General features: G+C 41.2%; 1 protein-coding gene across 1 annotated transcript in view; it reads left to right on the top strand.

Annotated features, from left to right (window-relative positions):
* The window catches only part of gnb5b (guanine nucleotide binding protein (G protein), beta 5b), a 36,009-nt gene that overhangs the window by 2,711 nt on the left and 6,176 nt on the right, over positions 1-27,122 (top strand). The window contains exons 2-11 of the mRNA XM_079496587.1: positions 4,269-4,328; positions 7,622-7,776; positions 13,458-13,569; positions 15,953-16,089; positions 17,579-17,620; positions 18,796-18,872; positions 19,576-19,708; positions 23,079-23,222; positions 25,249-25,340; positions 25,907-25,955. Coding sequence (XP_079352713.1) covers positions 7,651-7,776; positions 13,458-13,569; positions 15,953-16,089; positions 17,579-17,620; positions 18,796-18,872; positions 19,576-19,708; positions 23,079-23,222; positions 25,249-25,340; positions 25,907-25,955 — 912 coding nt within the window. The 5' untranslated portion in view covers positions 4,269-4,328; positions 7,622-7,650. The remainder of the gene's footprint in view (positions 1-4,268; positions 4,329-7,621; positions 7,777-13,457; positions 13,570-15,952; positions 16,090-17,578; positions 17,621-18,795; positions 18,873-19,575; positions 19,709-23,078; positions 23,223-25,248; positions 25,341-25,906; positions 25,956-27,122) is intronic.

Genomic DNA, 27,122 nt, shown 5'->3' with positions numbered 1-27,122 from the left:
AGATCAGTCTAGTCCCTCCCAGGTCTACGTAAGAGCTCTGAACATCTTCTTTGTATAGAGAAGTAGATCAGTCTAGTCCCTCCCAGGTCTACGTAAGAGCTCTGAACATCTTCTTTGTATAGAGAAGTAGATCAGTCTAGTCCCTCCCAGGTCTACGTAAGAGCTCTGAACATCCTAGTCCCTCCCAGGTCTACGTAAGAGCTCTGAACATCTTCTTTGTATAGAGAAGTAGATCAGTCTAGTCCCTCCCAGGTCTAAGTAAGAGCTCTGAACATCTTCTTTGTATAGAGAAGTAGATAAGTCTAGTCCCTCCCAGGTCTAAGTAAGAGCTCTGAACATCTTCTTTGTATAGAGAAGTAGATCAGTCTAGTCCCTCCCAGGTCTACGTAAGAGCTCTGAACATCTTCTTTGTATAGAGAAGTAGATCAGTCTAGTCCCTCCCAGGTCTACGTAAGAGCTCTGAACATCTTCTTTGTATAGAGAAGTAGATCAGTCTAGTCCCTCCCAGGTCTACGTAAGAGCTCTGAACATCCTATTACGATCAACTTGTTATTTATTTCAGTATTTTGTTTTCTTTCCTTTTTGCTGCTGCTTATTATGTTTACTTTGTCCCTGCTGTGCCATATTAGTATTATTCACTATGAACCATGTTTGCCTCTGACCCTTATATGAACCTTATTTAAATTGCCCACAAACCTTACCCTCTTAAAATGGTATTTCTCTAAGGTAGAGCATTTGGTTTTATGACACATCTCTCTCATAAAATGTCCAGCTATGCCAACATTTGCTGCGTTGGAGGACCTGCATTCATCACAGTGGTTACATATAATATTGTGTTTTTATTTTGACCTGACCTCAAAATTTAAAACAATTCTTCTAAATCCTCCAGTTTTCTGAAATAAATATGTTCACGATTTTTCAAAAATCGTGAACATGATTTTTCAAAAATATTTTTCAATAGCTAAAGCTTAACATAATGCTAACACCAAAAGGGGTTCCCGCCCCAAAATGGGTTATGAGCTAAAGAGATCATCACCCAGGGAAGATAATGGTTGAGGCCGACCTTCTTGAATTCCTCTCCTTCTCTCTCTGTGTCTCATCCATCCACACACATTACAAAACATGAATAAAGTAATGAACACATACACAAACACACACACTGCATTATGTACGTGCTTCTCTGTGTGGAAGCAAAACTGTCTGACCAGAGTGAAATCACACTTTAAATGTTATCGATCGTCTTTCAGACATGGAGACAAAGTTACAAAACAAAATGGTATCATAAATGTATCATTAGATCTGTTGGAGTCTTTGTTTAATATCAGATTTTTGTATTATTTCTTGTGGTGCATTTGTCAGCTAAAATGACTTTATTGTTCATGTTGTTCTAATTGGGACCACGTAGTATTGTTGTGAAATTGCCTTTTTGTTACATTTTTACATTGTATGGATAATGGGGTGGTTTAAGGACAAAGTCCTTTTGTGAAGAGTACATATCTATAGGACAAACCCTGGGAAAAGGGCAATACTGAAGGACTTTTAAAAACACGAATGTTAAATAAAACTGTTCATCATGCAAAATATGATTTTTGAGCCTTATATGAATCTGAATGACTTAAGCAAGTTGTCTTTGTCATATCACTTAAATATTATTTATCTTTTCTGTCTTTCTGTGCAGTGCTTGAGTTGGAACCACTGTAAAATAGGTTTGTGTGCGTGCTTTGTTAAGGTGTCCCTTTGTCCTCCAATGTCAGTGATGGGTTACACTGTTTAGCTATCTATTTTAATGCACTTTTAAATTTATCAGAGGAAGTCAAATACCAATGCATATCCAGTATAGCCTAGTCTAAAACATAAATACACATTTTACGCTCCGATGCTTTTAAACTCAGTGCTTTTACTGTATGGTATAAGTCCTGGCACCATATGCAGAGTTCTGGCTGATTATATACACTTCCTCTTATCACATTCCTTGGATGAGGGGCTGACATTTGCCTCTCAGGACACTTGAAAAGAGTGAATGTTGATTTTTTCTTTTAAGTCTAGTTTTAAGCCCCTGCTTCCCCAAAGCGCTTCCACATTAATCTCTCAAGACGTGTCCTTATTTTACCGAATGGGCACTTCCCAGATTGCTTCTACATTAACTTGCTTCAAGCTACAATTCATAAAGAAGGGCTCTTGGGTATACGGACGTGACACAAAACTCTGTCATGCTGCTGTCCTGGGCTCATTTACTCCCTTATTGAACGGCTGGCTTCGTTTCAGAGAGAGGAACGTATTCATTCATTCATCAGTTTGTGTTGTTTAGTGGAGCTGGGGTGTCTAACCCCCCCCCCCCCCCCCCCCCCCCCCCCCTTTCTAAAATGACCCTCGTCATCACTGATCTCTCTGCGTTTGAGAGAATCGGGTTGTATGATATATGTAGGAAGCTCTATGAGGTATCATTATTCGTATCAACACAAGCATCAACTTAAACATTGAGGTGTTAGAAGTGGTCAAGCTATACTAATTCTCATGTGATACCGGTCTGAACATGCTGACGCTGGTACTGCGGTTTCTTCTTGACCCCATCTGTACATTTGACAACACTGGACTGTTTGTAGTTCCTGGTAGCTGTGCTTATAGTGAATGTGTTTCACCATTTCAAAAAAGAAGAAAAAACTTGGAATAAAATTGACTTGTCAAATCTGTAAAAGTAAAATAAAAGAATTTCAGCACTGTCCCAAGCTATCTACTGAGAATCATTGTTTTTGTTTAATTCGATATCAATCGCTTCATCTCTTTATTGTCATGTATATGCCTAATTTGATCTGGAGTGAAAGTAATTAATATTAATATTTGATTCATTGATTTGATTAGTCCCATTTCATACCAAAGTTACCATAGCAATCAATCAATTTACCATTTTAACCCATTTTGTGCGGGAACCCCTTTTGGTGTTTTAAACATTATGTTATAATTTAGCTATTGAAAAATAGCAGATCTACAAGCTCGTAGCGCGCCACCGAGTGGCGCGCTACGAGCTTGTAGGTCTGCTATTTTTGAAATCGAAGAACCACTGACATAGAAACATAGCTTTTTCAGAAAACTGTCAGGATGTAAGACATTTTTTTAATCTTATCTCAGGTCAGAATGGGTTAATATTTGATTCATTGATTTGATTAGTCCCATTTCATACTTTATTGATTTTTATGTTGTAGACAATCCAAAGTTATAGCAATCAATCAATTTATTTTAACCCATTTTGGGCGGGAACCCATTTTGGTGTTTTAAAATAGATGATTTTAGCTATTGAAAAATAGCAGTTCTACAAGCTCATAGAGCTCATACGAGCTTGTAGGTCTGCTATTTTTGAAAAATCGTGAAAATATTTATTTCAGAAAACTGGAGGATTTAGAAGAACTTTAAAAAATGTTGAGGTCAGGCCCAAATGGGTTAAGCTGGTAATTGAGTAATATTGATTGATTTTTAAGTAGGCAACATCACTAATAGTAAGGGCATTTTATCAGGTATTTGACCAATCTGGGAACTCAATCGTTACCAAGAAATTTCTTCACCAATGTGTTTCTAAATGTGTCTAATAACATGTACTAAAAGTTTGAAATTCAACTCCCGTGGGAAAGTTGAGTTATTAGCATAATATGTGACCATACCCATAACATCCTATATAAGGCAAAAAAGTCCAAATTTCATAATTCTTTAAGTAGCATGTGACATATGAAACTAGGGTGTTTGCATGATTCTGAATCCATTCCAAGCATTAGTTTTGCACAAAAAACACTCCTTGGGCTAAATTAGGCCATATCCACTTGACCAAATGTGCTGACCTCATCACGTTTGTGTGGCCGTTTTCCTCCCAAGGAGTGTTTTTTGTGCAAAACTAATGCTTGGAATGGATTCAGAATCATGAAAACCCCCTAGTTTCATATGTCACATGCTACTTAAAGAATGATGAAATTTGGACTTTTTTGCCTTATATAGGATGTTATGGGTATGGTCACATATTATGCTAATAACTCAACTTTCCCACGGGAGTTGAATTTCAAACTTTTAGTACATGTTATTAGACACCTTTAGAAACACATTGGTGAAGAAATTTCTTGGTAACGATTTAGTTCCCAGATTTTCATAGATTTCTCTTACTATAGAACTGCAGCTAATGTTAAAGGTAAGTCTGCCTGGTGACAGTAATTCCAAAGCAGTGTCACATCTTAAATGCTTCAGTAAGAAGCTTAGTGTTCCTCTCTCTCCAATCCTCTCCACCGTAGAAATCACCTTGGTCCTCTCCATACTGTGCTGCACAGGGGGAAATACAGTATTCTTTTCAGGTAAGATATCATTCTCCTTTTGTTATTATATGCCTGAGATACTGTATTGTCATGGTTGATGATGACCCAAGTTCAAGATTTTTATTTTTATTTGAAATTCTAATTCTGAATATATTCAGAATGTGTAATAGCATTAGCACAAAACACCAACAATACTGAGTCCTCTCTTAAGTCGATGTTTTATTTATTTATTTATTTATTTATACCGACACTTGCCCCAAGAACATTTCACGTAAAGTTATGGCCTTAGCGTCTTAGATAATATAAGACTTTTAGGCAGGAGTGTTGTATCATGTTATGTGAATGTTCTCAATAATTGGAGGGAAAAAGATTGTTTCAGATCATAAGTCTAAGACAAATATGCTAATAGAACCTGCAATGCATTATTTTTTATGATAACCCTAGCCCTTGTCAAATGATAGTTTCTATGTTGGCTATTTGCAGAATTAGTCTCAAGGTGAATTTAAGTCATAATATAGTTGTACTGTAATTAAAACACACCTGCCTGTGGTTCTAAAAGATAGCCTCTCCTGACATCCACAAATTTTAGATGTTACTAACGTGTACGCACAGTGGAGAAAGAAGAACTAGTGCCAAAGTAAAAGTAGGCTACTATTAAAAACCTTTCAAGATTATTCCTCACGTAAGGTTCTCCAAGATAGTCCAACATTTCCCTCTGAGGGCTAGTGTAGTATATGCTTCCCAGAATAGTTCTGGTCAACTCGACTGGAGCTCAGCGAGAGATTGAATTACAGTAGCTTATCCCCCCCCCCCCCCCCGACCCCCCCCTTAACCCCTATACAGCCTGACACAGGAAGTAAGCACGCGCGCACACACACACACACACACACACACACACACACACACACACACACACACACACACACACACACACACACACGACACTGTGATAATTGTTGTTTGTGTCCAGGTACGTGTATGTACTATACAGTCTTGTATGGGTGTGCATACAGACAGTAAATGCCCACACAGACATAAGGAATGCCTCCAATGTGTTGGCCTGTAGTGTGCATGTACAGTGGTGGAAAGTAACTAAGTACTTTTACTTAAGTACTGTACTTAAGTACAATTTTGAGGTATTTGTACTTTACTTGAGTATTTCAAATTTCCAGTACTTTTACTTCTACTCCACTACATCTCGGAGCCAAAATCTGTACTTTTACTTCACTACAATAATTTGAAAACTTTAGTTACTAGTTACTTTGGAGATTTTAATTTTGATTAGAAAACATACATTAACCACTTCAACCCTATACATTTCGGCCATTTGAAAATAGCCGATCTACAAGCTCACAATGCGTCGCAACGCGACGCATTGTGAGCTTGTAGATCGGCTTGTTCAGAAACCTGCCTATAGAGCGTCGCAGTCCCGCCCCCTACCATGGACCAGGAAATGAATCCCAATGCATTTTTCCCATAGACATTTCAAAAAGTATTTATTTAAAGACGGTTACGCCGCGGACAAAGCCAACTCGAGTCGTGACAACTCATGACAACACAAACAATATTTTGGACCAAACAAATAATTACAAAGAAGAAAAACAACAAAAAAAGGGTTGTAACCTGCCGTTTTTTTCTTCTTTCTAATTATTTGTTCGGCCCAAAAAATTGTGTTTGTTGTCATGATTTGTCACGACTCGAGTTGGCTTTGTCCGCGGCGTAAACGTCTTTAAATAAATACTTTCTGAAATGTCTATGAGGAAAATGAACGGAGAATCATTTCCTGGTCCATGGTAGGGGGCGGGACTGCGACGCTCTATACCATGACTATCATTGATGGGGATTCCAAGCTAATAGAAACTACAAACTTTTGATCCTGGAAAGTTAGCATGCTGAAATAGAAGCTGCTATTCTTGCGTCAATTAAAAAAAAACTAGAGCAAGCAGACAGAAATTGTGCCATTAGTGAATTATTGAAGTGGTCCGTCTAGAAATGCCGCCCTCCAATTCATTTTTATGTTGGTGAGAATTCATTATTGGGTGTTTGGCTTTTTCTCTCAACACCCACATCTTAAAAATGCACTCCTTGCATTTACTTATCCATTTGTTCACACTCTCAGAGTTAAATGAACACTCTCAGAGTTAAATTAACACTATAAGGAAGGGGTCTGTGACCTTTTTTAAATGAAGTGCCATGTTTTTATTTTCCAGATCGTCAGTGTGCCATAATATCAACATTCATTCATTTTAATGACACCACGTGAAAAATTCCAACATATTTTGCTTGTCCACAAATATATAGTTTTTCCTTTCATGTTGTTATAATGATCATTAGACTCAGGGAAATAACAGAGTTCAGTTTTAATGAATGTAGAATGCAGGATGTAATTTACACACAAATGTGAGGGACTTCATTTATTTGACATTTTTTTAAATAGTTTATTTTAAAACCAAAAATACTCTCAAACACATTTGCCAGTGTGCCAGTGATCACCCTCCTTTGTGCCAATGTTGGCCCTGTTGCCTAAGGTTGCCTACCCCTGGAGTAGACCACTGGTGCCTAAGGTTGCCTACCCCTGGAGTAGACCACTGGTGCCTAAGGTTGCCTACCCCTGGAGTAGACCACTGGTGCCTAAGGTTGCCTACCCCTGGAGTAGACCACTGGTGCCTAAGGTTGCCTACCCCTGGAGTAGACCACTGGTGCCTAAGGTTGCCTACCCCTGGAGTAGACCACTGGTGCCTAAGGTTGCCTACCCCTGGAGTAGACCACTGGTGCCTAAGGTTGCCTCCCCCTGGAGTAGACCACTGGTGCCTAAGGTTGCCTACCCCTGGAGTAGACCACTGGTACCTAAGGTTGCCTACCCCTGGAGTAGACCACTGGTGCCTAAGGTTGCCTCCCCCTGGAGTAGACCACTGGTACCTAAGGTTGCCTACCCCTGGAGTAGACCACTGGTGCCTAAGGTTGCCTCCCCCTGGAGTAGACCACTGGTGCCTAAGGTTGCCTCCCCCTGGAGTAGACCACTGGTACCTAAGGTTGCCTCCCCCTGGAGTAGACCACTGGTACCTAAGGTTGCCTCCCCCTGGAGTAGACCACTGGTACCTAAGGTTGCCTCCCCCTGGAGTAGACCACTGGTACCTAAGGTTGCCTCCCCCTGGAGTAGACCACTGGTACCTATGGTTGCCTCCCCCTGGAGTAGACCACTGGTGCCTAAGGTTGCCTACCCCTGGTGTAGACCACTGGTGCCTAAGGTTGCCTACCCCTGGTGTAGACCACTGGTGCCTAAGGTTGCCTACCCCTGCTATAAGGAATTGACTATGTGTGTCCTCCTACAGGTGTGTTGGGTGAGTGACCGGCTGCAATCATGTGTGACCAGACATTCGTGGCCATTACTTTTGGCCCCTGTGACCGCTGCGAAAAGAACTTTCCCTTGATGAGTATCTACATCCAGGGTGAAGCCGCCACCTACTGCTCCTTCTGTGTGGATACGGTATGGACCTTTAACCAAACCACTGTGTACATAATATATATATTTCTTTTAATTTGTTTGAACGTATCTTATTTTTATTTTCAACTATATTATTATGGCCACCATTGGGATCGCTACCACCATTAAGGATAATTGTTGGATTTCTGCTTGAGAACCTGCGTGTTCAGCCAGGCTAGAGGTTGAGAACCTGCGTGTTCAGCCAGGCTAGAGGTCTTAATGATAGATTAACCTGTGTTCAGCCAGGCTAGAGGTCTTACATGATATATTCTTAATTAGTCTGTTAGCCATGCATGCCATGCACATCAGGAACACAAATAATACAGCTGTGATTTAATTTAATTTTAATAACAAATGATCAGGATAGCATAAAACAGTGGTTTTCAACCAGGGGACCACCAGTGGTCCTTGGGGGGTTAATTCCAGGTGGTCCCCACTTACATGATGGAAGAAGTCTAATTAGAGAATGTAGAAGAATTGTTAGTTTGCCTCAGCCTGTTATCTCTCCTAATGGTACCAACATCAATACAGCATGTAATTGTGGACAAAATCTTATCCAACAACTTTAGTTTTGGGGTCTGGGAGGTTAAATGTCATCAAATGGTGGTCCGTGGCTCAAATGCTGAATAAATAATGTGAAAAGGGTTGAAAACCACTGGCACAAAAGGTCAGATGACTCATGACTCCCGAGAGAAGACAGACTATGCACCCACTGCACACATTTTAAAATCCTTTTAACAACATATAAAGCACTACATGGCCTAGCCCCAGTTTATATCACCGACGTACTGGTGGCAAAACCAAATGTAAGACCTCTCAGGTCCTCTGACAAAGGCCTCCTAAATATTCCTGTGACAAAACTGAAAACCAAGGGGGACTGGGCCTTTGCAGTGGTTGCTCCCACACTGTGGAACGCCCTACCCTTTTCGATTAAAAATGCAGAGTCTGTTGAAGGTTTCAAAGTCTTGTTAAAAACTCACTTATTTAGGTTACATTTTATCTTGTAAACTTTTATTTTGACCATCATTGTTGTCAACTTATGTTTCTGCTCTTATTCTTTGTTGTGTTTGCTCCTTTGTGCCTTGTTTTAACTTGATTGTTTATATTGTTGTTTTTACTGTACAGCACTTTGTTTTGGAAAGTGCTTTATAAATAGAATTTACTTACTTACTTACTTACACAAAATTAAGTGGAAACCGAGCTACACTTCCTAACCATCTGTCCAGTCACGGCCACACAGCCAACTCAAGGTACGGCCACGGAGCCGACTTGGGGACCCAACACAAGGACAACACAAGAGACGGTCACGGCCACACAGCCAACTCAAGGTACGGCCACGGAGCCGAATTGGGGACCCAACACAAGGACAACACAAGAGACGGTCACGGCCACACAGCCAACTCAAGGTACGGCCACGGAGCCGACTTGGGGACCCAACACAAGGACAACACAAGAGACGGTCACGGCCACACAGCCAACTCAAGGTACGGCCACGGAGCCGAATTGGGGACCCAACACAAGGACAACACAAGAGACGGTCACGGCCACACAGCCAACTCAAGGTACGGCCACGGAGCCGACTTGGGGACCCAACACAAGGACAACACAAGAGACGGTCACGGCCACACAGCCAACTCAAGGTACGGCCACGGAGCCGACTTGGGGACCCAACGCAGCTCCTCCAAGGAAAACAAAAACAAATTAACGGAGCTGAACGTGAATCCCCCCCACCGCCCACCCCTTTTTTCCCTCACTGTATATGTTTCTTTTCCCTTTTTACCTCCTTTATGATGAATTCTTGTTCTGTCCTTTGTCTATATAGAAGTGTCTATTTGTACGTCTCTAAATGTTTTTGATGATTTGAACATGGTGGACCCTATTGGAAACAAGTGTAATGCTTAATTGGGTCGTCCACTCACAGTTAACAGCCTTTGTATTGAGTTTGTGCTTGAAATGTACTGTAATTCTGCAAACTGTTAATACATTTTTCAATCAATCAATCAATCATTGTACCAAGACATCAGAGACACATACTTCCCACAGATTCCCATATCTGCTGGGCGAAGTACAACAATGTGCAAACACAGCAGCAAGATTCGTGAGTTGCTGTGATAGAAGGATATCAAACGGAACACAACCACCCTAAAGACTAATCATTGTGTATATTCCTGCACTATACCTGCATCCAATGATCTTGGTACATAGAATCTATTGAAGATTCTAACTTTCAAATGTACATCATTTTTGTTTTGATTGTATTGCTGTATTGTTGTATTGTGCGTTCTGCTTTGGCAATGTAAACGTATGTTTTCTCATGCCAATAAAGCCCTTTGAATTGAATTGAATTGACTCAATTCCATTGCGGTCCTGAGAAGTCGATAAGAGGCATGTGGTGGACTACCTGGCTGGGCCACCAGATATCTGATCTTATGGCTACGCTACGTGAGACTATATTCACAGAGATCTCTGATCATCTGGCTACGCTACGTGAGACTATATTCACAGAGATCTCTGATCTTCTGGCTACGCTACGTGAGACTATATTCACAGAGATCTCTGATCTTCTGGCTACGCTACGTGAGACTATATTCACAGAGATCTCTGATCTTCTGGCTACGCTACGTGAGACTATATTCACAGAGATCTCTGATCTTCTGGCTACGCTACGTGAGACTATATTCACAGAGATCTCTGATCTTCTGGCTACGCTACGTGAGACTATATTCACAGAGATCTCTGATCTTCTGGCTACGCTACGTGAGACTATATTCACAGAGATCTCTGATCTTCTGGCTACGCTACGTGAGACTATATTCACAGAGATCTCTGATCTTCTGGCTACGCTACGTGAGACTATATTCACAGAGATCTCTGATCTTCTGGCTACGCTACGTGAGACTATATTCACAGAGATCTCTGATCTTCTGGCTACGCTACGTGAGACTATATTCACAGAGATCTCTGATCTTCTGGCTACGCTACGTGAGACTATATTCACAGAGATCTCTGATCTTCTGACTACGCTACGTGAGACTATATTCACAGAGATCTCTGATCTTCTGGCTACGCTACGTGAGACTATATTCACAGAGATCTCTGATCTTCTGACTACGCTACGTGAGACTATATTCACAGAGATCTCTGATCTTCTGGCTACGCTACGTGAGACTATATTCACAGAGATCTCTGATCTTCTGACTACGCTACGTGAGACTATATTCACAGAGATCTCTGATCTTCTGGCTACGCTACGTGAGACTATATTCAAAGCCTGGCGTTTATAACTAATTTGTCTGCTGAATTATGGGACTTGCAGCTGTTGGTGACCCGCTTATTTCCAGGTGTGTCAGTAAGTGTAACGATTTGATGGGGGGTATATGCTTTGTCAGGCTTCCTCAACTTCTCTCAGCTCTCTATCTCTCTCTGTCTCTCTCTCTCTGTCTCTCATACGCACACACATGCACATTGTACACTCATACACACACACACACACACACACACACACACACACACACACACACACACAATGGTAGTACTGTATCACGGCTGTTATCTTGAATCCTACCCAACAAACGGCATGCACGCACGCACGCACGCGTGCGCACACACACACACACACACACACACACACACACACACATGTACGGTACATACACAAACACATGCTTTAGCCTCACAGCAACACGCAGACACAGTGGAGTGAGAGATAGACATGCCAGAGGCCTGTCTATCCTCTGTGTTCTGTAGGCCTTTGTCAACAGCTTTTATCTTGTTCTAACAGTGGTTCTCACAGTGGGATCCGGGAGGGTTCCAAAAGGATCCAGGAGGGTTCCAAAAGGATCCAGGAGGGTTCCAAAATGGTTCCAGGAGGGTTCCAAAAGGATCCAGGAGGGTTCCAAAAGGATCCAGGAGGGTTCCAAAATGGTTCCAGGAGGGTTCCAAAAGGATCCGGGAGGGTTCCAAAAGGATCCAGGAGGGTTCCAAAATGGTTCCAGGGTTCCAAAAGGATCCGGGAGGGTTCCAAAAGGATCCAGGAGGGTTTCAAAGGGATCCGGGAGGGTTCCAAAAGGATCCAGGAGGGTTTCAAAGGGATCCCAGCTAAATGAGTGATATTTAGCAGGGATTTTCTAGCCTGGCTAATAAGCCAGACTCAATTCCATGCTTTTGGCAAACGTTGATCAAAATTACAATTCTTTGTGTCACGCTGCGAGCTTGTATTGTACATCTGCTATTTTTTATATTTTCCTTTTCTTTTTTAAATAAATCTTCTTTGGGAACTACTGATATAACCTAATGGCATCAATCAGTTTAATCACTTTAACCCTGTTTTATACTCTGGCTGTTCTTTATGGGGGTTTACTGTTAACCTGACTCCACCAGATGGGGCAGCAGAGAGTAGTATACTGTGATAGTTGTTAACAATTTGAGAACCTGTAGCATGATTGTGTGATCGATTACTTAACCCCCTATAAAACCTCACATTTTAGTTATATCATTAAATGTTGTATAAGTTGTATTTTTGGTTAAAACAAAAGGTTTTAAAGCTCTATATTCTGATAGTTCAGTACATCTCTCCCCCATACATTTGCAGGTGCCAATTTCATACAATCAGGATAGAGAAGCCATTTATCTTATCAGCTTCAATTTGATGATGTTCCAGTTCCAAATTCCAATGTTTTTGTTTCATAGGCTACCTCCAATTAAAATTGCTATATCCTGACCTGTTAGGTCCAATATGTGCAATCATTTCAATAAACATTGAACAAGTCCGGCCCTCGACTTATACCAATTGTTTTTATTTTGGCCCACTATGTATTTGAGTTTGACATCCCTGCACCGAAGGCATGGTCGCACTGTGATTGGCCATATGGAGCGTGTCCTGAATGTACAGGGTTTGAGTTGAGAACTCTGGGGCTTTGGGGCAGGCCCATCTAGAGTTTCATTTAAATGGACAGTTCAGGATCAACATATGGAATGTCAGAACAGGTCTGCTCCATATGGGGATTTAAGGGTTTGAGGTGAGATGTAGAGTTGCTGGCCAATATTGATGACATCAGCGATCTCCATATATGGGCTTAATATTGATGACATCAAGTGATGTCACGAGGCATGACCATATATGGGGCGTGACCAACTGACTGGTGGGAAATGCACGATTTCATAGTTGTCAATAATAATAATAATAGCCTAATATTAATAATAATAATATTAGCCTACAGTAGGCTAATATTAGATATTGTTGCATTAAAGTAAGAGCGACTTTTCTCATGGCAAAGCAAAGCCAATCATCAGCCAACGGAGCAAGACTCCATAATTTGCCCACCCCGTATACGACCGAAAATAACCGAACCGAACTATACAAGCTCACAACGCCTGCCTGCGTCTCGGTCGCTCGCGACGCGTTGTGAGCTTGTCGTAGACAGACCTGCTATTTTCGTCACCGCGACACCGTCGTACGGTGTGGTATAAAACGCAGTAGAATTCGAATGGAGGAGGAGGAGGAGGAGGAGGAGAGAACTAGAAGCCTCCACAGCACTCGGCAGCAGACAGGAGCCGGCGGACAGTAGGAGCCACTGAGCCAGGGAGGAGGTGCAGTGATCGTGTTTTTGGGAGGTGGCGGTCGCATTATTATACGTATAAAGGTATATAATAATTCTCTTGGCGTTGATTGTTGTTTGTTAAAGATGGCGTGTGAGGGTCTGACGAAGGGAGAGACCCTGGTGACGCTGAAGAACGAGAGCGACAGCTTGAAGAAGAAGCTGGAGGAGGAGAGGAACAAGCTGCACGATATAGAGCGTGAGTCAGTGCATGGATGGATGGATGGATGCATGCATGCCACATTATTATGCATTACCTTAATACAGTGGTTTTCAACCCTTTTTCATATCAAGGCCCATTATGTATTCTGCATTTGAGGCACACGGACCACCATTTGATGACATTTAGCCTCTCGGACCTAAATCCTTGGAATATTTTGTTGTTGGATCAGATTTTGTCCACAATTCCATGCTGTAGCCTATTGCTGTTGGCACCAATAGGAAAGACAGACAAACGTTGATCAAAATAGCAATTCTTCTACATCGACTTCTTAAAGACTAAGTAGCCTAATGCAGATGTTTAACAATTCATGTAACTTGAGAGCGTACAATTAAACCAAATGGACCTGTACGGGTCCATTTGGTTTCATTTCACATGCACTCTCAAGATTTAAACATCTATATAAGGATCCATTTGGTTACCAACTCTCCATCATTTAGCTGGGGACCAACTGGAACCCCCCCAAGGACCACTGGTGGTCCCCGGACCACTGGTTGAAAACTACTGCCTTAATATAGCCTATACATAATCATTCATATGCATTATGCCATATAGGCTACTGTTACAATATTAATTGAATAATAAATAACATATTGCTCTCATGCGCGCACACACGCACACACACACACACACACACACACACACACACACACACACACACACACACACACACACACACACACACACACACACACACACAGTTTCAGTATTAAGATATAGTGCCTATTTATATGGCCTGCTGTTTTGATTGATTGATTGAAGTATTTATTTATTAATAGATTGGAGAATTACAGTACATTTCAAGCACAACTCAATATACAAAAACTGTTAACTATGTGGACGACACCATAAAGCAATACACTTGTTTACAATAGGGTCCACCATGTTGGAGTAGACCTATTGATTTAATCGTAAGTAACACACATAGCCTACCATATGGGCTACTGCTAAAATATTTATTTTGATTGATTGATTGATTGAAATATTTATTAACAGTTTGCAGAATTACAGTACATTTCAAGCACAAACTCAATACAAAGGCTGTTAACTGTGAGTGGACGACCCAATTAAGCATTACACTTGTTTACAAGAGGGTCCACCTTGTTCAATTCATCAAAACATTTAGAGACGTACAAATAGACACTTCTATATATAGTCAAAGAACAGAACAGGAATTCATCATAAAGGAGGTAAAAAGGGAAAAGAAACATATACAGTGAGGGGAAAAAGGGGTGGGGGGGAATCCGATTTTACGGGGGCCAGTTTCGAATTGCAGCCGTCCGTATGTTTAACCATGACATACCATACCATACCATACCATACCATACCATACCATACCATACCATACCATACCATACCATACCATACCATACCATACCATGACATGCCATGCCATGCCATGCCATGCCATACCATACCATACCATACCATACCATGACATACCATACCATACCATACCATGCCATGCCATGACATACCATGCCATGCCATGCCATGCCATACCATACCATACCATGACATACCATACCATACCATACCATACCATACCATACCATACCATACCATACCATATACCATACCATACCATACCATACCATACCATACCATACCATACCATACCATACCATACCATATACCATACCATACCATACCATACCATACCATACCATATCCATATCCATATAACCTATTGTTACAGCATTCTTCTAATCATAACACATATACACCATGAAGGCTACCTTGTTAGGCTACTGTTACAATTTTAATTTAATCATTACATTATATCATAGTACTGTTAATCATTACATTATATCATAGTACTGTTAATCATTACATTATATCATAGTACTGCTAATCATTACATTATATCATAGTACTGTCATTATAGACCTACAGTATGCATGTGATCGTCATAATCGTAACACATATTACCATATACATTGTTACAGTATTCACTTAATCATAATAACACACAGCATGTGTAGGCATAGACTGTTACAATATTAATTATGTTATAACGTCATTTACGTCACACATACTGTCACAGTATTCATAACACATATCACCATACAGTATGTATTGATTTAAACCAGCGTCAAATAACTATACAGGGGGGAAAAGGTTACCAAAAATATAGATATACCCCCTGTGTGTGTGTGTGAGATTTTATTATCATTATTCTACACTTTGAGGTGCAACCTAACCTGGTATAGGAAATAAATGAACATAACTGTGTGTGTGTGTGTGTGTGTGCGTGCGTGTGTGTGTGTGTGTGTGCGTGTGTGCGTGCGTGTGTGTGTGTGTGTGTGTGCGTGCGTGTGCGTGTGTGTGTGTGTGTGTGTGTGCGTGCGTGTGCGTCTAGTCCACAAGGTGGCTGAGAAGGTGGAGGTTCTGGGTGCTCTACCAATTAAGACCAGGCGTGTCCTGAAGGGTCATTCCAACAAGGTGCTCTGTATGGACTGGTGCAAAGACAAGAGACGCCTCGTCAGCTCATCACAGGTGCACGCACGCACGCACGCACGCACGCACGCACACACGCACGCACGCACGCACGCACGCACGCACGCACGCACGCACACACACACACACACACACACACACACACACACACGAACGCATACATACATATACTGTACCAGATGTTCTACTTATAATGGTTGTATAAACCATTTACAGTAGGCCTGACGTCAAAATAAAGAAAAACGTTTGCTCTGAAACAATATATATTCGAAGATTTGTGCCGCATTGTCACAATTTTTCTAAAATAGCAGACCTACAACGAGCTTGTAGATCTGCTATTTTTTTAATAGCTAAAGCATAACATATAATGCTTAGTTAAAACACCAAAACGGGTTCCCGTCCAGAATGTGATAATCGTTGCTGTCAGGAAGGAAACACCTAAATCCATTTTTGAGGTTTTTAATTATAATTTTTTGCATAAATCAGTTCTAATGTTGAACACCCTTTACACGTCTGTGTGTTGGTTAAAAAAAAATATTGAACCAATGAACAGTAGTAAAAAGCGCTTCAGACAAAACCTCTTAACTGCATTATAGACCCTCAAGCTGGCTGCTAAATCAGCTAACTCCACCGCCTCTCTCCCTCTCGTGCAAGTAATTGGCAATATGTAAAGTCACATATACCAACCAACGTTGATGAGGCAGTATTGCTTTGTTTTAAAAAATATAAGGTTTTCTTCATTTCTTGAAAAAATAATAATAATAATTTCCTGAAACATTTACATTTTGGAGTTGGTTTTCTTCCCAACAGCAGAGAAATGATATGTTGGTTTGTCATTTTTAATTGATTTGTTTCTTATTTCATAATAGATTTTTGTAAGATGCTTTTTAAATATTTGATATACTAGGCTATATCTTTTACGTGTGATACACTGATATTGTAATATTTTCTATTGTTGTTGCACACACAGCTTTTTGATGCAAATGACACCACACACCCCCAATCACACTAGTCTTATCCTACTTGTAGATCTTCATAGAAAGTCCCTTGGAGAACACCAATTTAATTTAGCATTGGAATATCTATAGGAATATCTGTAGATACAGCATGTCTGTATCTGTAGGCCGCTCTCAAAGAGCACTTACGGGCAGATGCAATTCAAAACCGGCCCCTGAAGTCCCCCCTCGCCTCTATATTGTACATGTTCTCCTTTTTTTCCAACCATACATAGAAGTACATATTTTTATGTCTTTAAATGTATAGATGAATTGAAAATGGAGGACCCTTATGTAAACAAGGCTTAGTGCTTTTTCTCCTAGCATATTTTGTATTGACCTGTACTTTCCTTGAACTGTACCCATTCTGCAAACTGTTAATACGATGTTCAATCAATCAATCAATCAATCAATCAATCAATCAATCAATCAATCAATCAATCAATCATTCAATCAATCACGTTGACTTTTCAGTCATGGGTGATAGTCTGCATCTGCTCTACAGTATGTAACACTAATACATCTACTTCTAGGATGGGAAAGTGATCGTCTGGGACGCTTTCACCCTTAACAAGGTGAGTAAAGCAGGTATATCAGCCCAACTTCAACTTCATTATCACAGGTTTACAGGTGTATAAATAATTATTTGTCGTACAAGCTGACAAAAAGAATAGAGATAGATAGAAATCAGGAAAACAGGCCAGAAAGGGTCACATATTCATAATGAGTAGAACACTATCGGGACATAACTCGGACGGCTCTGAATCGTGTTTTTCTGTACTGTGTTTTGTTGTTGGTGTTTGAACAGACCTGTGAAGATGAATATCCTTTGGGACAATAAAGATTATTATTATTATTATTATTATGTAATCCCTTCTACAAAAACATACCGGTAACTGTTTCAGTGTTAAAGGTCTTCAGAGAACTGGCCATTTATCCTTAGTGTAATCCGTGGGAATGGTAGCTATCTAATTTTAGAAGGAAGCCTAATGCTCTCCATATACAGCTTTTACTGTCGTCCATGGATGGACTGACCATGTACTGTACTGTACTGTACTGTACTGTACTGTACTGTACTGTACTGTACTGTACTGTACTGTACTGTACTGTACTGTACTGTACTGTACTCCTGAGAGAGGGCTGGACAGGATGGACTGACCATGTACTGTACTGTACTGTACTGTACTGTACTGTACTGTACTGTACTGTACTGTACTGTACTGTACTGTACTGTACTCCTGAGAGAGGGCTGGACAGGATGGACTGACCATGTACTGTACTGTACTGTACTGTACTGTACTGTACTGTACTGTACTGTACTGTACTGTACTGTACTGTACTACTCCTGAGAGGGGCTGGACAGGAGGATAATGTATGTATGCCTTCCAGAGGGGAGACCAAAGATTATCTATCCATCAACTGACACTGAAGTGTGCGTGTGTGTGTATGCGTGTGTGTGTGTGCCAGAGAGTGCACTTACATGGCAGCTTAATCCTGTCTCTTGGTGGGACAGCCTTAACCATATATACTAAAAGCATCCCTCATTAACTTAAACCACCCATATGTATGTGATGTTCTATAGTACTGTTTAGGTCTGTTCTCAGCAGAATGTGGACTCTATACTGAATACTGTGTGTGTGTGTGTGTGTGTGTGTGTGTGTGTGTGTGTGTGTGTGTGTGTGTGTGTGTGTGTGTGTGTGTGTGTGTGTGTGTGTGTGTGTGTGTGCGTGTGCGTGTGCGTGTGTTCCAGGAACATGGAGTGACCATGCCTTGTACATGGGTGATGGCGTGTGCCTATGCCCCATCAGGCTGTGCTATAGCCTGTGGGTATGTACCATACATCAGTGGTTCTCAAAACATTTTCATGTCAAGGACCCCCATTGAAAAAAATAATGCACCATAAGAAAATATTGACTTTCACAATGCAACGCGTTTTGAGCTTGTAGATCTTGTAGTGTTTAAACTGTTTTTCATTAATCCTGGAGGACGCCCTGGAACCCCCCCCCCCCCCCCTCCCCAACCCCCAAGGACCCCTGGGGGTTGTTGGACTCCACTTTCAATCAATCATCAATCAATCTTTATTTATATAACACATTTCAGACAACGAGTGTAGTTCAAAGTGCTTCACAATTCACATAAAGAGCAAAATACAACAAGAAAGCATCAACTACATAGTAATAGTAATAGTAAAAACAAAAGGAGCAACTAAAACTCTGCTGCTGAGCTAATACAGAAAACCGACCGAGGATAAATAGCATGTTGAGCTTCATGCAATAATACCAACCGACCACTTCTGCAGTAATTACATTTTTCAATAGATGAGCAGGGAGACCAAATACAACCGCAGCAGTTGTGTTATATTGTGTATTGACCTACTCTACTCATATTGGTCAAAACAATGTTGTGTTCCCTAAACAATGTATTGATCGCAGCTTTAAAACAAAGAGACATTAAATATCCACCGACTGTTACTGACTGTGTTTTATAATGAACTCCATTTGACGTTTGACCTTTCTCTTCTCTCCGACAGCGGATTGGATAATAAGTGCTGTGTGTTTCCGTTGTCATTGGACAAAAACGAGAACCTTGCGGCCAAGAAGAAGAATGTGGCTATGCACACCAACTACCTATCAGCGTGCAGCTTCACCAACTCGGACATGCAGGTAAGAAGCCATGGATCAATCCGTAACGGAGCCTGGTCGATGCCAGATGTAGGCCTGATGCCAATCCCGATTATGGTGGTTTGACCCATATTTTTTTGTCATTTGAAAAATGTTGATTTGATTAAAGTTTCTATTTGAGAAGACGTTTAACTTGCAGTATATGGTATTGGTAAGTCAAATAAATGAATACAAATATGTTTTTGTAAAATGACTGGATTTCTCCATATAATACAATAAAATAATCGATTATTTCAGTAGCAAGAGCTTCAAAATGTCTTCTAAATCTAGTCAACCAGGCCTGCAGTAGGCTATGCACTGGGAAAATGTCTTCTAAATCTAGTCAACCAGGCCTGCAGTAGGCTATGCACTGGGAAAATGTCTTCTAAATCTAGTCAACCAGGCCTGCAGTAGGCTATGCACTGGGAAATGTCTTCTAAATCTAGTCAACCAGGCCTGCAGTAGGCTATGCACTGGGAAAATGTCTTCTAAATCTAGTCAACCAGGCCTGCAGTAGGCTATGCACTGGGAAAATGTCTTCTAAATCTAGTCAACCAGGCCTGCAGTAGGCTATGCACTGGGAAAATAAACTAGAAATACAAGGAAATGAGGGAGAAACAAAGCTTGTCTTGCATAGCAACGGTTGCTATAACTATTTGGATTGACATGATTGGACAATCGCTTTTGGGGTGGGATTTAGCGAAGGGCTAATAATTGCCGATCCAAAAAGTTAAATAATGGCCAAACCGATAAACTAGTCTGGCTCTCATAAGAAGCTCTATGGACAAATCTGGAATTGGAGTTAACCACTTGAAGGTCTTCACACTTCGAGGGCGTGACAGAGAAACAATACGAAAATTGCGTATTATTAATTGAGTATTTCCCATCAAAATGATTAATATAATTGATGCCTCACTCATTCATACACACAGGTTGATGCCTTTTATTCGCAGTCACACAAAGCCCCACCTCGTACAGTATGTGGTGTGAATAATTCAGTGCAGTCAGGTCTTCAGCAGGGCAGAGGAGCAGACCACAGAGGGAGCAGGCCCCCAGGGGAGGGGGGGGGGGGGGGACGAGGAGCAGGGGACGTGAGACGGACTGATGGTCCCTCATTGTGGGGGTATTAATAGACACAGAGTGGCCTTTATCTGACAATGAGCAGAGCCTGCTGTGACCTGAGGACACACACACACACACACACACACACACACACACACACGTTATCGTGTGTGCACGGCAATGCGAGCACACACAAATGCCCATACTGTACAGTGTACAGTACGTCACGCATGCAGCACACGCCCCCACACAGGAACACTGCAAAAACACCCTTTAACTTAATAGGTAGTGTAAGTGATGCCATTTTGTTTGTTCTTTAACAAACACTATTTTTCAGTCGGGATGCCAGTTTTATCCAATCAGCGGAGAGAACTCATGCAGGATACAGGATAAACAATTGAAATCGGAATTGAGGAAACAAATAAATAAGTAGACAATTAAAAAAATAATAATAATAAAGCTGGGTCTCTGGCAACCCACCAGATTGTTTTCCTCTAAGTAGCCGTACCCTTTTGGTGTTAGCATTATGTTATGCTTTAGCTATTGAAAAATAGCAGATCTACAAGCTCATAGCGCGCCACCGAGTGGATTTTTGAAAAATCGAAGAACAAGACATTTTTAGAATCTGATCTCAGGTCAAAATGGGTTAAAGAGTGGGAGAGACTGGGAGAACAAAAACAAGCACTCTGTAGCAACTAGCAATGCGTCCAACCACAATGAAGTGTATTGTAGGATCTGCATGGTTACTTATTATCCAATAATGCTACACATGTCATTTCTGCTACAGTTGATATAATGTTCATTGGCCTGGCTAATAAGCCAGACTCAAATCACACCGGCAGGCAATTTTTGTTTTGCCAAAGGCTGATTCGGTCTGGCTTATTAGCCAGGCTAGCAATGTGCTACTGTGACTTGCACTTCCCTCTGTTCACCACTGAGGGGCAGTATCATACCTAGGCTGTCCATTTATTGTGCAGTGTGTCACAGTAGGAATGGGAAATGAAATAAGGCAACGTAGACCTGCCAATATTATCATTATCTACATAATATACTATCTACATACTATGGGGGTTGAGAAAGAGTACAATATTTAGCTTGATTTCTTCCATAGTACACCGTTTATGTATATATTTTACATGACACATTGCAATATTCCATTAGTATACTTGATATTATTAACAGGGGTCTCCCCATCTCTCCAGCTCTTTTAAAACAGAACTTACATTTTCAGGTCAGTATACCAATTTCATCCAATCAGGTGAGTAGAGTAGAATTGGGAATTATGAAATAAATATAGGCATGAGCAGAAGACATTTGAATTGGAACACTATAAAAAATAAACTATCTCCTGATTGGAATGAAATTGTTGTCACACATGGTATTACATTTTATTTTGACTAAGGAGCTAGAGAGACAGGTCATTGACCATGCATTTAGGAAATAGAAACAGTCCTACTGATACGATGACGTGTCAAATTTGTCATTTACTGGGAAGTCGAACGTCAAGAACTTCCACAGAGAAGGTAGCTAGAATCTCAAGGGAAAGTGTACCGGATTGACTGGTTGAGTCACCATTATAAGGAAATGGGCCTACATAATCAATCACACGTGTCTGCTTGCTCATACATTAATAATGGAAGGTTCAGAGAACTGAATAAGGGCAACTATGGGAAAGGAATAGATCAGTTGTTTGAGCTCTGGAGTCAAAACGGACATATTAGCATATGTCCGTTTTGATTTACCTCAAATTAACAAATTAAATGAAGCCCTTAACAGTCAATATTTAATTTCAATCTTTTCCCCACACCACGCCCATATCCCATATCCCCCCTCCCAACACAACAGTCACAGAGGTCCCCAGGTCAGTCAGGAAGGTGGTTCATAATCAGTTGAAAAGCCCTGCTCTATAAGGATCTGAATATAGAGCTTGAACTTTTTAACACGTTTTGACCAAAAAATGTCTCACTTACACTACCTTTAATGCAAGTCCACAAATGCACTTTGTTGTTGCTTTTGTTTGCATTAAGTATGCATTTTTTTTAGATCTTTTTTGGGGAGGGCTTTTTCTGCCTTTATCGATACAGATAGTAGTCTGACAGCCAGGAAATGGGGAGATAGGTGGGGAGTGACATGCAGCAATGGTCCGGGCCATTAAGTATGTATTTTGTGTGTGTATGTGTGTGCGCTCGTGCGTGTGTGTGTGTGTGTGTGTGTGTGTGTGTGTGTGTGTGTGTGTGTGTGTGTGTGTGTGTGTGTGTGTGTGTGTGTGTGTGCGTGTGCGTGTGCGTGTGCGTGTGCGTGTGCATTCCAGATCTTGACTTCCAGTGGTGACGGCACATGTGCCTTGTGGGATGTGGAGAGCTCTCAGCTGCTGCAGAGTTTCCATGGTCACACAGCTGATGTGCTGTCCCTGCACCTCGCCCCCTCAGAGACCGGCAACACCTTCGTGTCTGGGGTGAGTTTTGTGTGTGTGTGTGTGTGTGTGTGTGTGTGTGTGTGTGTGTGTGTGTGTGTGTGTGTGTGTGTGTGTGTGTGTGTGTGTGTGTGTGTGTGTGTGTGTGTGTGTGTGTGTGTGTGTGTGTGTGTGTGTGTGTGTGTGTGTGTGTGTAAAACAAAAAAAAATCACTGTTAGTGTTTTCTTGTTTGCTTTTTAAAATCAATGTCTGATCATTTTTTTTAGAATGATTTATTTGATATGTTCAGTTAACCGTTGCACCACTATATATACAGTATATTTTATTTAAGCTCAGACACAGAAACACAGGACACATTTCCAGCACCCACCAGTAAACAGAACAGTGATCTGTTCTGGTGATGTAAAGATCATGTGAAAGTGTATTTCCACACTCACTCCAGAGGGGCCACAGTGCATGTTACTGTCGTAGCAAAGATAGCCGTTCTACAAGCTCAAAACGCGTCGCGCTGCGACACGTTTTGAGCTTGTAGGTCGGCTATTTTTTGCTATATTTGAATTGAAAACCTAAATAATCTTTTGTCATTTTTGAATTAGAATCCTGAAAAGTAACCTTTTTTATTGAATTTCAAATGCTTTTAGTTATAGTTATGTTAACTTTATGAACTGTTAACATAACTACATTGGACACAAAAAGACAATAACATTTTAATACTAGTCATTAAGTACTAGTCATTTAATAGTAGTCATGAAGTAATTAAAGTGGGTTTTGGAATTGTAACAGCTGAAATCAATACTATATCAGTATTCTGATATTAACCTGCGGGCCGCATTAAGTGAAGGTGGGGGCCGCATGTGGCCCCCGGGCCACCAGTTGCCCAGCCCTGCTGTTCGGTTATCAATGGTGTAAGCATGCCTGAGTGGCCACACATACATTATGCTGCCTTCAGCAGAATTCAAACCCACATACTGTAGGCCTCTGGTTAGAGAGAGCTGTAACATTAATATTAATCAGCAATGCAATTATGGGCTCACACGGTGTGGTATGTGTTTTCTGCCACGGTAGCAGAATCAGCACAGCTGGTGCTAATCGATTAAAAGTTGGGCTGAATTAAAGGGGAAACCCCACCAAAAGAACACAGTGTTTTTTATTTACAGGAGATTGTGTGCCCACACTTTCAAAATAGTGACCCAGGGTGCCCAATGTTATTTTTGTCATTTTCTTTATTTTTTATAAAAATCACAAAAAAGTATTCTGAAAGAATATATATTCAAAGATCTGTGCCACATTTCTACGATGTTTCAAAAATAGCAGACCTACAAGCTCGTAGCGCACCACTCGGTGGCGCGCTACGAGCTTGTAGATCTGCTATTTTTAAATAGCTAAAGTATAACATAATGCTTAGTTAAAACACCAAAACGGGTTCCCGTCCAGAATGGGTTAAAGCCAGCTACGTGCGCATCGCAAAGCCGGCGGTAAAGGTTAAAATTTCTCAAAGCTCCCTCGCGCATTTTTCTACTTCTCATTAGCAATAAGTGTGTATGTGTGTATTATTTTAACTTAAGTCATAATGGTAGTTATGGTAATAATAATGGTAGTACCCGGGGAGCCACATATTTTCAGAGCTGGTACTCCCACGGGCCTACATGGAATGCTGGTTAGTTGCGCCATGGGTCACCGCTCCCAAAAGAAAGGATGTCTCATTTTCAAAGTTTTATTTTAGTTTTCAAGTTGTTGTTGTTTTACTTGCACTTAATTCATTCCCATTGTGGAGAATGAAATGCCCTCTAGTGGATACTGATAAGCAAAGCTCTCTCTAAGAGAAATGTCATTGTATTTGTCGCTATTGGTATGTCCAAAACCGTTACTTTTTAGGGAATGGTAAAATTGGATCCAGTGTAATTGTTATTAAGCTCTTGTGTGTGTGTGTGTGTGTGTGTGTGTGTGTGTGTGTGTGTGTGTGTGTGTGTGTGTGTGTGTGTGTGTGTGTGTGTGTGTGTGTGTGTGTGTGTGTGTGTGTGTGTGTGTGTGTGTGTGTGCGTGCCTATGCATGCGTGTGCCTATCAGGGCTGTGATAAGAAATGTAACGTGTGGGACATGCGCTCTGGCCAGAACGTCCAGTCCTTCGAGACCCACGACTCTGACGTCAACTGTGTCAGGTGAGTTCAGGTCTCAATTAGTGAGTTACAGCTACAATCTGTCAGGTGAGTTCAGGTCTCAATTAGTGAGTTACAGCTACAATCTGTCAGGTGAGTTCAGGTCTCAATTAGTGAGTTACAGCTACAATCTGTCAGGTGAGTTCAGGTCTCAATTAGTGAGTTACAGCTACAATCTGTCAGGTGAGTTCAGGTCTCAATTAGTGAGTTACAGCTACAATCTGTCAGGTGAGTTCAGGTCTCAATTAGTGAGTTACAGCTACAATCTGTCAGGTGAGTTCAGGTCTCAATTAGTGAGTTACAGCTACAATCTGTCAGGTGAGTTCAGGTCTCAATTAGTGAGTTACAGCTACAATACGAGACTTTTTTTCAATGAATACAATTTTATTCTGACAAATCAGAATGATAGGTGAGGGATAATATCTGCCTAGGTGGTCATTGTCGGGAGATAATTCACCAACAGGTGGTTCATGTGATAAACTATTCCTTCTGCCACGGCTTGTCAACTCCCAACTGTGTGTATACAATAAAGTTTAACATTTCTTATATTTATGTTTGTTTGTGTTCAGGTACTACCCCAGCGGAGATGCTTTTGCCTCTGCCTCTGACGATGCAACTGTGAGTTCTGCCAGTATTTATCTATACTTTATTTCTTTAGCTATAATATGTTTATTGTTTACTTTATTAAACAGTAGACTGAAGAATGCCATAAAGGACTGGGTAGAGATAAGTTTCCCTTTGCCTAGTTCGTTCTGGTTCTTGTCAGATCGTTCATGTATACAGGGCTGGACTGGGACAAAAATTCGGCCCGGTCATTTTCGCGTGAATTTGGCCCAGACCGGCCCACCACAATCAGCGCGCAGATAGCAGAAACTCTACCGTCCGCTCCGCCGAGGCACACACAAACAAACAAGCCCTAATACCACCACTTTTACAGAACAACATAAATGATACAAACCAACAGACAACTACACAGGTTTATTTGTCACTCACTGATACAGGTACAGTGAAATTATCATGATGGCACTGGCAGAATGGCAGCACGCCCGGACCTTTCCTGGTGGCCTGCCGCCTATTGGCCGGCCTGCCTGTCAAAACAAAGTTTTTTTAATTTTTTATCATGGCGGCCCCCTACGGTCGCGGGCCACCGGGAATATGCCCGGTATGTCCTGTGGCCAGTCCAGCCCTGCATGTATACCTGATTGTATGGAGAAATATGTTTTTTGCAGCCACTTGCTGTACCTTCACGGCCCACAGGACACTTTGCAATATACTTTTTTAGAGTTTTCAGTGTTGTTTTTACAAGACCTTGTGGGAAACGGACGGTGCACTGTACAATGTACAGTACACAGGCTCTTCATATTTTAGTTCAGTTCAGTCAAATCAAACGGCCCATTGGGTAGCTTGAAAGAAAGATGCCAAGCTTAAAGGACACAAAAGAAACATTTCAGACGTGGATCTGAAATGCATTCAACTGCTCTGATTTTGTTTCATTAGTGTGTCAGTAAAGTGTCTTTAGTTCTCCATTCATATGCTGTTGGCTCCATGATGAATCTCTATCATTTAACTACATCTGGCTGGCTTAAGTGTTAATTCAGCTGTCTACACACTGCAGTCAAGTAGGTAACTGTGCCAACAGAGAAGTCTCTAGTCAATGAGGAAAAACCTTTGGCAACCTTTGGCAATAAAGAAAACAAAAAACACTGTCACAAAGATTTGTATTAGATAAGTTTTAGTATGACTCAACGTCCAGTTTGCCTGTCCTATCACCAGAACATTAGATTA

Source organism: Electrona antarctica (assembly GCF_951216825.1).
Source record: "Electrona antarctica genome assembly, chromosome: 3".
In the NCBI taxonomy this organism is placed as follows: Eukaryota; Metazoa; Chordata; class Actinopteri; order Myctophiformes; family Myctophidae; genus Electrona; species Electrona antarctica.
The sequence above is the reverse complement of the archived record's forward strand: the minus strand, read 5'-3'. Positions and strand labels throughout refer to the sequence as shown.